This window comes from Cetorhinus maximus, chromosome 20, assembly GCF_964194155.1.
Source record: "Cetorhinus maximus chromosome 20, sCetMax3.hap1.1, whole genome shotgun sequence".
Classification (NCBI taxonomy): Eukaryota; Metazoa; Chordata; class Chondrichthyes; order Lamniformes; family Cetorhinidae; genus Cetorhinus; species Cetorhinus maximus.
The window spans coordinates 47,239,062-47,251,249 of NC_135898.1; the positions used below are offsets into that span (position 1 = coordinate 47,239,062).

The 12,188-nt window shown below is 37.3% G+C and overlaps 1 protein-coding gene across 5 annotated transcripts in view; it reads left to right on the top strand.

Annotated features, from left to right (window-relative positions):
* The window catches only part of tbc1d12b (TBC1 domain family, member 12b), a 114,050-nt gene that overhangs the window by 69,866 nt on the left and 31,996 nt on the right, over window positions 1-12,188 (top strand). For 3 of the 5 annotated variants that reach the window (XM_078565997.1, XM_078565998.1, XM_078566000.1), the window contains one exon: window positions 3,314-3,370. The exons of the other annotated variants lie outside the window; for them this stretch is intronic. In XM_078565997.1, coding sequence (XP_078422123.1) covers window positions 3,314-3,370 — 57 coding nt within the window. The remainder of the gene's footprint in view (window positions 1-3,313; window positions 3,371-12,188) is intronic. 5 annotated transcript variants of the gene reach the window in all.

Below are 12,188 nucleotides of genomic sequence, written 5' to 3' on the forward strand. Positions count from 1 at the left end.
CTAGGTTACAAGCCTTTAATACTATTGCCAGAATGCTGTGAGGGCCCATAGTCTTTGCAGTATCCAGTGCCTTCAGCCATTTGTTGATATCACGTGGAGTGAATCGAATTGGCTAAAGACTAGCAACTGTAATGCTGGGGACCTCAGGACGATGCCAAGATGGCATTTCTGGCTGAAGATAGTTGCAAATGCTTCAGCCTTGTCTTTTGCACAGATGTGCTGGGCTCCTCCATCATTAAGGATGATGATATCTGTGGAGCTACCTCCTCCAGTGAGCTGTTTAATTGTCCACCACCATTCACAACTGGATGTGACGGGACTGCAGAGCTTAAATCTGAACCGTTGGTTGTGGGATCACTTAGCTCTATCGCATGCTGTTTAATTTGTTTAGCATGCAAATAATCCTGTGTTGTAGCTTCACTAGGCTGACGCCTCATTTTTAGGTATGCCTCAGCTGCTCCCGGCATGCCCTCCTGCACTCTTCATTGACCAAAGTTGAGCCCCCAGCTTCATGGTAATGGTAAAGTGGGGGATATGCATTCCAAACTTTGTGGCCCTGGGAAAGAATTTAGTTGGAGCAGGTGTCCATGTAATAAATCCTGATCTAAAACAGTGAGAAAAGCTTGTAGGGTGGTAGATTTGGTGCCCGAAAGGGGCAAGAGAGAGAGAGATGCATCGAAACCCCAGCCCATATCATTGATAAAAATTAAGAGTGACAAAAAGAGATAGGGGAGGAAAGTAGAGGCTCAACATCAAGCTTTGTTGTGTCCAAGAAAATGTGGGTAATGAGTTTGAGACTCTCCAATATAAAGTATTATTCATGTTGTGATCAAACCTGAGCTTTAGATAGCAGCAAGGGAAGAATTTGGGACAAAAGTGTTTCTTAGAGGCAGCTTCAGCATTATAGATGTGAGAGTCCCATTTGAGGTAGGAGATAGTGAGGTTACGGAGGTCATTAAGTTGATTTGATTAAAGAAACATAAGCCTTCATTGAATAATTGAAAGAAATTAGATGTTGATACTCCATCAAGGAGCATGGTGAAATCCAGACCACGTGATTCAGCCACTGCATTGAGAAGGGACCTGGAGGATGTGTACAGTGGCCTTTGAGTGGAATAATCAGCAAAGGACTGGGTAGGTTTGGATAATCGGTAGAGAAAGTCATGACTGAAAGAACAGAATGGGAGAGAGGATAATGTTCAGTGGAATTAATTGAACAAGAACCAGAGAACAGTAGAGCAGCTTGAGATAGCGATGAATATAATTTCGTAATGGACCATATGGTAACTTGTTTAGAGTGCACTGGGTCAGATCTGAAGATGCCCATCACATTGACCAGAGGGTACCTCTAACATAAGCAGTAGAATTGCCAGTGAAGTAGCCGTACCATGAAAATGGAAATTACTGCTGCAGCAGACTATTATTCTAGCTTCAAGGCATGTTATTAGGTTAGAGTAGCAGAGCTTTGCTTTGGGGCATAGCCTGGCATGTTAACTGACTTGGGAATTCCTGATGCTGGGCGGCAAGAGGGAAAAAGTGTTCTCCTCTCAGTACTTGCACGCTCCCCTTTGACGGCTACAAATTCACTGCCCATCATTTAACTCCAATTGTCTTAACCATTTTAGAGCAGTGGTTTTTTTAAACATTTGGGTAACGACCCCTGCAAATATTGGTGTAATTCTGCAGACCTTTTGTCCCAATTCCCAAAGACAGTATTAGTAGCCCAAAGGTGAACAGAGCTGCCTTTGCACAAAAAGACTTGGTATTAGTGCTGGTAACAGAAACAATGTTTGACAAACAAAAGAATACAGAAAAGACATTAAATGTAAAATTCTCAAGACATGCTGGTTCAATTGGGTACAGTAGTGCTGTCAGTGGTGAGATGTGCTTACTTCACCTTGTTTGATAATCCTTGGTGCACTGACTGACTATGGTAGCAATTCAGAGTTAATTTTTTCAGTATTATCAGAAAAGCTCATAATGATCATAATAGCCCGGCTTATATGTAACTGGCAGTCTGTGTGACCCATTGCCGCCATTATGGATTTTATCTCACACTCGAGGTTTTATTTTTATAGGCTGCTTTCTTCACAGCAGGATCGTCGACATGCACTGGAAACAATTTAATGCATATACAAAAATAAGTAATTTGCAATCCTAGCCATCAGCACAATGCATAGCATAATACACAACTTTAGCACGAAACACTGTTTGACACCATTTCAAATTGATTCCTAACATGGTTTCTGTTCTGCAGTGTTCTTGCACATTGAGATATTTAACTTAAGTAGGATTCTCTCCTCCTTGTTTCCAATGTAGTACTGAAATAAAGAATTAATTTAAGAAAACTTAACAAAAGGAATTGTTTTAAAAATATTGACCAAATCATTTAATCAATTTGTAGCCCAGTGGTGATTTGAGCTATGTCTCCATACAGTGAAGTACAGTGGTATGGAGTTTACAGATTCAGAGCAATTCACTTATTCAAAAAAAAGGCAATGATTTTAACACCAAATGTATGCTGAAAGCAGTGATTGTTTATTAGGTCCAATCTCACATGACTTGATCTTCTCTTGAGCCAAAGGTCAATGTGGGTGTGCTGATTTGTACTGTCAGCCAGGGCAAGTGGTTTCCCAAGCGCCTGAACAAAGGGGTTGGCGGTGCCATTTGTCCTGGACTGCTGAATGGCAACATTGGCAAATTTCACCCCCCACCCCCTCAATCAAATTGGTAGATCATATGAAATTACCTTCTGAAGTGCCGTTTGAAAATCTGATTTAGATGAGTTAACATTGCATTTTGTCTTATGCCTATTGTGTGCTTTAATGAATAAGGATGAATTATTACATTTTATAATCTTTATTACATTTTAAAGATTATAAATTATGCAGAAAGTAGAAATATTTAGTGTGATGTTGCCATTCTATGATAGAATCATTGCGTGGGTGATACAATAAGCTTCTCAGGTAGCCTTTCGGGAAGGCTGCTTAAGTCCGTGCTTCAGAATTGTCTTTTGGGCTGATTTGGGCAGTAGCGGGTCATGCTTAAAGGTCGAATAAAAACAAAAAATGTAAGTAAAGCTGTATTTTAATTATACACATTTATGGCTATTTCATGAATTCTTTTTATGGACACTTGGTCATTTTAGATTGATTTGTAATGAGTCATCCTGTTGTAAAATGGACTTTTAATTCTTGCAGGATTTTAAGAACAATTGCATTTTTATTTTTAAAATTATATTTTTTGAACTTTGATTGTCTATCTGTATTTTTTGTTGTTGATGACTAAAGTTGGACTCTGTTTCTTTCATCAGGACAGCTATGGTTGCAGTCTTACGTCAGTGTCTGCACCTAACCTGTTCAGTACAGGGGTATGAAATTACTACATTTCCTTCCAGTCAAATTTGAAACCATGCATGACACTATGTTGACCTGTGCTTGTCTTTCACCTGTACATCTCTTTATTTGAGCATGCTGAGCACAATTCATATTACTGTACTGACATTAGAACATTAAAACACCCATTTGATTGCAGTAAGGGAATGCATTTGAACTCTCACTCGTCTTTAATCCCTAAAGCACATTTACCCAGTCATTTAAGTGCTTTGCATTCATAGCAGAATAGTAGATCAAATATTCCAATGAGACCTTTTTTAAAAATGTTCGTCATTTACCTCAAGCTGGTCATTATAATTTTGCCAATGTTTAGAAAGTAATTACATTTAACTTAAAGGTAGATTTTTACATGACTATTACAAACTGAATTGGGACAGCCCAAACTCATTTTCATTTACTGGGCTTATTTGGTGTATTGGTACAAATACGCTATAGGAAGTGTTATATTTAAATTGGTGCACTTTGGATGTTCCAGTATCTTTCTTGTGTGACGCTTTTGATTCAGAAACAGCTCAAGCTTGGAAGAGTTAATTCAATAAGCTAATTGGAGTACTAGATTTTTTTCCTTCAATTTAGCATGAAAATATCTTCATGTACCATCAGAATTTGCTAATAACCTAGTGGCAGTGCAGTGTAGGATTCTGTCTGCCATTAAACAGAATAAGGAGACTTTCATCACATCAGTTTATGTTGGATATGAACCCAGGTTCCAGAAATGAAAACCCACTGTCTAACCTCCTGTGTTGCTCAGTAACCGCAAGCTGCTGTCAATTGTAGCTCCTTAAACTGTATAAGTACAGTAATAATGAATTTTTCCCCTGCTGATGGGAAGAGAGCAGTTCACTTTCCCACTTGCTACTTTATCTTGAAACCACACTTGTTAATTTAATTTATCAAGTGCAGTTGAATGAGCTTTTCCTGGATGTTGGAGATAATATTTCAGCTTGACTACATTACTCCTAAGTAAGATCTACACAAGGGCTTGCATGTGCTGTCATTCTGTGTAATTGTACTACATCTTAAATTTAATTTACAAAAAAAATCTCATTCTCAAAAAATAATCCCCAGTAGTGCTAATTAGTGAAGTTAAATGCCCTATCCCATCACATTTTATGGCAGATCATTCAACATAGTTGTTAACGTGCACAGTGGCTCAGGATGAGCCATTTTGACATTTAAGGCTTTTTTTTGTTGAACAGAAATTTGAGATGAGTTCTTGGTGTTTAACGACAAATCTTGTTTTCTAATTCCAATTCTTTAGCTTGGGATTAATGACCTTTGGCCTATCAGTCAAGTTTAGGTCTCATTCTACTGAGCATTAATACATATTAGCAGCTTCTAATTCGAGGTCATCAGCTTTATTTTGTCTTGCTTGAAAATTATTCCAGATTCAGAATGTTGAAGAATATTATAAATGTATTTATATTAGAAAGGTATTTTAAATTATAAATCCATACTTAAAATAGAATACACCAGGCACAGAAGGTTCCAGGAGCATCCGTGTATATTTTTGCTGATGTGTTTATTATGTAAATACAATATTGTTTAGGCTATATTATTGGAATTTCTCAGCTAAGGTTAGAGGAAAGCACGATACCTAGTAATTCTTGAGCTGAAATTCCATTGGAAAGATTTCTGGCATACACCTGGTTTAGCCATCCACCACCAGAAATTGCTAGACCAAACGTTAGTTCAGGGTCATCCTGGAAATTAAATATAGCTCCCACCACCGCATCTTCCCCACCCCCCACAAGCTTCTTCACTCCACAACCACAACTGTCTTTTTTTAAATCCCTTTTCCACGCTCACTTCCAACATTAGGTGCTCAAGGACTTACTTGTCATTGATTAAATTCCCTGCCCCTTCCCCTCTTCCCCATGCCCAGAAAACCAGGGCTAAGCTAAGATTCCCCTTGTCCTAGCCTTGAAACTGCATAATCTTCTCTTCTCTCCCATCTCCATTCATGCCCTCGCCTTGTACAGGCTCTCATGCCCCCATTCCCATTAATTTTCCAACTGTTGGCTTTACCTTTCTAGCAGGTATTATAAATGCTTCTCTGCTTTTGGGTACTGTTCTTTTCCCTTTCGAAAATATCATATTCACACACTCCTCAAAACCATCAATTTCTCTCTCCTTGCAAACCACTGCCCCATCTAAAACCTCCCTTCCCTCCCAAACCCTTGAATGCTTTGTCGCCTTCCATCTTTCATGCTGCCCCCATGTTTGAGTATCTTCCATGAGGTTTTCATCCATACCTCAGCATTGAAGAAGCCAGATTCAGTCACAAATAACAGCTTCTGACAGTGACAGTGTACTGTATCCCTTCTTGACCTTTCTGTAGCCTTTGTCATGTTCAATCACCCTCTCCTCCTTCAGTGCCTTTCCTCTGTTGGCCAGCTCTTTGGGACTGCCTTTCCATGTGTCATGACCATGGATCATAGCCCTGAATTACTTACGGACATATTGAACGTTTAAGTAAGATGTGTTTTTTTTAAAATAAGGACATACAAGCAAAAGCTGGCTGAGACTGTAAAGTAACCACTTTCTGGAAAATTCCTGTGTGGATTACACTTGACCAACTAGTCCAGAGAACAGAATGTCACATCTAAAAAGGTGTCAAGGCCTACTTCAGACAAAGACACTTCAAAGGAAAAGATGTAATGCAAAAACTGAACGTAATCTCCTGTGGTTGGGGAGATAATGAAGGCTGATTACCATCTCAGCAGGAACCATTTCCTGGGAGTTATAACCTGAGATTCTGGACATGATGCAAGTTGAAAAGGAAGCAGATCTAGGCAAAAGACATGTTTTTTTTCCCTTCCAGCAATACACAAGAAAAGGGGTTAAATAGCAAACTGCAACCTTAGTTGTATGTGCTGGTTTTGGTGTTCCAGGCCTGGTGTGCGAGGGTGTGCTGTGAAGGTCACAGCTGAAGAGCATCAACCAGGCATCCCTGCACTTGCTGGTAAAAAAAATTCTCTGCCTGATTGCTGGAAGCAAGTCACAAACCACAGTCAAAAAAAGAAACAGGACAACTCCTTTCAACTAACCTGCAGAACCAAGAATATCCAACTGCCCAAAGTCAGCTGTTCCGGAATCATCCAATTTAATGGCTGCAACATTTCATCATCTACTCCTCATGGACCAGCCAAAGACTGATTCGTATATCTTTTTAACTTTTATTTCTGGACTCACTTCTCATTTCTAATCTGTGTTTTTATTTTTTTTTCTCATGTTTTAGTAACTAATAAACTCACTCTTTCTTTAACTCAAGAAAGCCTGGTTAATTTGGCTCCTTTTAAAAACAAATACATTTGGACTGGGAAAAGGTATGCACAAGGGAAGGGATCCTTTTTGAATTAACCTTGTTGTGACCAACCAAGGGAGTTAAATAAAGAAGGGGAGCCTGTTTGCTTCACCCCTCACCTGAGAGTATAACAATTTTGGGTATCTTGCCTGGGATCATAAATTGGGGGAACCTCTCCTGGGGACTGGTTGTAACACTTGGTTCCACTCTTAGCTATCCATTTGTAGCCAGAACATCTCTTGCAATGGCTTCTCTCACCCTTGCACTGTTACCTCTGGAACTAAGGACCTATCTTTAGTTCTGCCTTTGACCAAGCTTTTAGTCACCCCCTCCTAATATCCCCTCCTTTGACTCGGTGTCTATTTTTGACTGGTTGCCCTTTTGTGAAGCATCATGGAACTTTGTTCTACATTAAAGTGTTTTATCAATGTATGTTGTTGCTTTGTGTCATCTCTGCAGACCGATTTTAGGATCTTCAACATTTTGCCATGCATTGTTTCTGAATTTACAGGCAAATAAAGGCTGGTCACAATTTCCTAGATGTTAGCTTATGCTATGCTGAATGATATACCAATTTCCTTGATGTTCAGGATGATTCTATTACGTAGGAAATTCCAGTATTGGTCTGAGCAATTAAACTTTTAGTCTAGACATGCCATCTCACTGCTACTGAAATTGTGCCATTATGTAAAAATATGGCCTTAATTTCAGCTATCTTTGCAGTCATTCCTTTAGAGATGTTTTAGTATTAATTCGAATGTTTCAAATGGATAATAGACCACAGATGTCCATTGAAATACTGCAGTTTCAGTACCCCAGCTATCCAATTGTCACATTTAGTAGTTTCTCTCTCCTGAATGGTCTTTTGACCTATATTTAATAGGCTTTATATTAGGGAATATAAAAAAAAGTGTAATTTTAAAAGCTATGATGTTTTCCATTGAATGAAAATGAATAGTAATCACCAGCTGTTGGACGAACTGACTGGCACCGTACGCTATAATGTGACTCAGTTATTGTGCCATTGTTCAAAATGCTGTTCGTCACATCAAAATCATGCTGGTATTTCTGTTTTTGATTAGTTCCTAAATGGCATTATCATTTTAACTATTCATCTACAATAGCCAGTAGGCTTTTTTTGAGGTACGTCTGAATATAGAGACAATGTTATTCCTGCATTTTTCTATCAGCCAGCTTGACCGTTAGTTCTCTGAAGAGTTTAAATGTTTATAATATTAACTGTTTAATACCAATTAATATTTATAATCTGTGTATATCTAATTTATAATTTATTTTGGTATATCTTGTAAAACAAACCAGAAAAACTTGCTCCTAGATGCTACATTGGGTGATTCAAGTTGTTCATTTTAAAATTTCTCTGATCAGACCTCTTAATTGTGTAATCACACCAAACAGTGCTAGTGAGCTTTTTGTGATATATTCTAAATTGTTGCACTGGCTGCATTTCTTCAGTTTGATTTCAGATTTCCAAAGTGATCAGGAAAACAGTAGATGCATATTAAGAGTGGAAAGCTCAGGTGTTATGACACAGCAGTTAGCAAAGGCTGAGTTGTTTAAATCCCAGGGAAATTTAAACAACTGTCATAACCTATATTTTCAGTTGGTATGTTTGAGATGCAGCTCTGAATTCCGTAATAAGACCACCAAGCCTCGAGAGGTTTGTTTTATATGAAACTAAATTAAACATTTATTAATTTAACAGCTAATTAAACACACACACGTCTACAAATTACTACCATAAAAACTTCTAAACAAATTCCCAAATTAATCACTCCCAGGTAAATCTTTATCAAGGCAACAATAACCCATAGAATTTAAACAGACACTAGGCAAAGCACATTTGATCTTACGAATTTAAAATGAGGTCCCTTGCAATTTGGTTCCTTTGCAGACAGTTGTAGGGTTTCAGGCTGGTTATATGTTAAATGCCTCTGACCTGCACACACACAACTCCTTTCGGTTTATACATAACTTCCCCTATGAATGTAAATTTTCCATTGTTTTACTCATTCTTTTTTTAATTTTACATCTCAAGAATCCTTTCATTCCAATTTTATTAGTAATATAAACACATTGCTTGGTGTCTCCCAGCTAGGTGCAAGATTTTACCCATTTTTTTGAATGATTTATTCAACAAATGCAAATTGCACTTTACCTCCTTACATTTATCTAATTAACATCTCAAAACTACAATGCATCAAAGCACTCGGACTAGCTGGCTTTAATCCAATTAAGCCGCACACAGACGCACACGTACACACAGACCCTACTACATTTCCAATTTAAAAATAATTTCCAATAACATTATACACATTAATATCTCTTCATAACTCAGAGAAGTACTGTTATTATTCAGGCTTAGAGGGAAATTTTAATGAAAAATCCTGAATAAAAAACACTAAAAATTGTTAAAGTAATATTTTCTATAGAAAACCATTCTTTATAGACACTTCTTGACCTTCAGTATAAAAGTCACAATCTAACAAGGTAAATGGTAAAGAGTTGAAACCTCATGTTACTAAGGGTTGCAATCTCAATAAGGGGTGGTCCCATTTAATTAGGACTGAAATGAGAAATTTCTTCACTCAAAGGGTTGCGAATCTTTGGAATTTTCTATCCCAGAAGGCTGTGGGTGCACAGGTATTCAATATATTCATGACAGAGCTTTGATAAAGGATATGAGGAAAGTGCAGTAAGGTGCGGTTGAGGTAGATAGTTATTGTTGTGTTGAATGGTGAAGCAGGCTCAAGAGGCTGATGCCCTACCTCTCCTGTAACTTATTACAATGCAGCATTACAATGATGTGAAAGTGGTTTGCTACTGTGTCATTAAAAAGTTTTAATATTTAGTGATTGTTAGCACCTTAACATTACTTCTGTGCTATCAAATGAAAAGCATTATTGGGGAGAGTTGAAAAATCTACTGATTTACTCTAGCTCAAATGAAACAAAAATAGTTGTTCCAATTGCTACAGCCACTACCGTATCTCAACTAGGCATGGCAAATATTGGAATCTGCACAAATTAGTATCACTCTTTGCAGAGATAAAGAAAGTAGGCTTATAATTGCAACTGTCTTGGGCCAGCATAATGTGCTTGATTGACTACTGTCAGAACAAATATCTTAAAATATTAATCCTTTTTAGTCATCCATGGCAATTCTTTGTGGCAAGTAGTTCTCTTCCCCCTTAAGGGTATAAACTGGTTCTATATCACAAATTATTTTTTGAACACCTAGAATTGATCATCTGTCATTTTGCCCATTAACAGATTTGTTCACTTTACTTTGGGCAGTCTGTCTCATCACATTGAAGTCAGCCTTGTCTAAATCTAAAATCTTGGTTTTGCATTTCTCTCTTTCAAAGAATACATTGAACTTGAACATGTTATGATCACTATTGATAAATGTTCATGTAATGGTAGGTTGTTCAATAAACCTGGCTCATTATTCATTGCTAAATTAAATCTACAGATTTATGGCTTGTTCCCTTGTTCATTCTAGGATATATTGTTGCAGAAAACTAACCAGAACACACAAGAAATTCAATATCTTTCTGACATGCGCTAGTCTGCTTTTCCCAGTCTATATGCAAGTTAAAATCCCCCATTAAACCCATTCTGCCTTTGTTCTATGCTTATCTAATCTCTGCATTTCTACACTCTACCATTTCACAGCAGCTACTGGGAGTCTGTACATAATTCCCACTATGGTCTTAAATGCTTTTCTATTTCTGTTTCTTAATTCTATCTGTAAAGTTTGCTTCCTATTTATTTCTGAAGATTTATAGGTAAGATGGAAATGACCAAATAGTATAACAAAGCAGTGCGTCACAGCAAAAATTAGGAGGAAACATGTCATAGTATGTCAGTGATATCACAAAACATGCAAGTACTGGTACTAGGGCAAAAGTCACCACCAATTAACATGGCGCAAAGAGATATCCTCAGATTCATTTGATGTAGAAGAGAACTAATTCTGACAACTCCCGAGTATACTTACAATGTAGCTCAGTACATCTTTTAACCGTGGAGGCTAGCTCATCCTGTTTAAAAGAAGCACTAACCCAAAGTAAATGTTTTTTAAAAACCCTTAAAAGTTGCACCCCAAAGGGAAGAGACAGCCTGCATGCCAAGGAAGAAAGATCAAACAGAACCTCAAAAGCACTATATTGCAACCTGATCACAGAAATCTCCCAACTGACTGCCCAGATCTCCATCACAAAAGCATAGAAATCCAAAGATATTTTTCATGATTCAAAATGTGTCAAATATCAGTTGTTTTGCATTGATTATCTATTTTCTGCGTTAATTATGAGGAAGTACTAAACATGGAGTTGAGTTTTTTTCTCCTACTTTAGTAATAAACCTGGTCTTGACTTGCAGTGCAGACTTGCTGTGAGAGTAGTCTGCATTCCGGGCAGGCACTAGGCTCTAACTTTGCTCAAATGCTAGATATGGAATCAAATAAACCCACATTCCTATCAAGACCATAAGAATCGGTTAATGGTTACAGCTGTTTGATGTGGCTTGGAATTTGATTATTTTAAACAAATGCAGCAATGTAACTTTCACTTTGTTTGAATATTCTTTGTAAGCCTTTCCTATATTATTCCTCTCATTTTAAAAGAAAAAGTGAATCTATCTTGACTCTACAAAATGTCTATCCAATGTAGTTCTCTACCAATCTCCACCATTCTGTTCTCCCCAGGGAAATGCTTATGCTTTTTGTCATTATGTGTATGCTTGCATGTTTTCCCCCATTGAACCTGCTTATGTTTCCACTTTTCCCATTTTTCTTGTTGATTTATTTTGCTAAAATTCACATTGGGAAGTTGAATATTAGTAATAACCTGTTGAAGGAATGTCCAAAAACAAAACGAAAAACCCAAGTTATTTCCTATATTCTGTGTTCTGTAGGCAGTTTTCTTTAAAATATAGCTTCAAGCTTAAGGGTTGAAAAATAAATCGTCAATCTGAAAAAACACTGCCTTATTCTCATATATATCCAATTAGAGTCTATGCTGGATTGGAAAATTTGTACTTGATTCACATTGTTACCTAATTTAGCCAACATAAATAACACAACATAATGTAAGTGCTTAAAAAAATACTTAATTCAAGGTTGCTTAATTCTAATTTAACAGGATTGGCCTTGGTATATATTTGCAGGTTAACAGAAAATTGAAGAAGAGCAAAATATTTTATGAAGCATGTTAAACAGATCACATTACTTTCTGTTTTTGAATTATCGCCCAAAAAAACTAACACAATGAGTTATCTGCTGAAATGTCCCAAAGAGAGCACCATTAAACTTACCATGCTCTTGTGACGATTCAAAACACAATTGTGCTACAATCAGTGGAATTAAGGCTGACTCAGAGTTGTGCTGCTGAACAAAGAACATATATGCCATAATTATTGTAGAAAATTTGGGGCAGGGGGTGGTGCTTCTTGAATTGGATATTT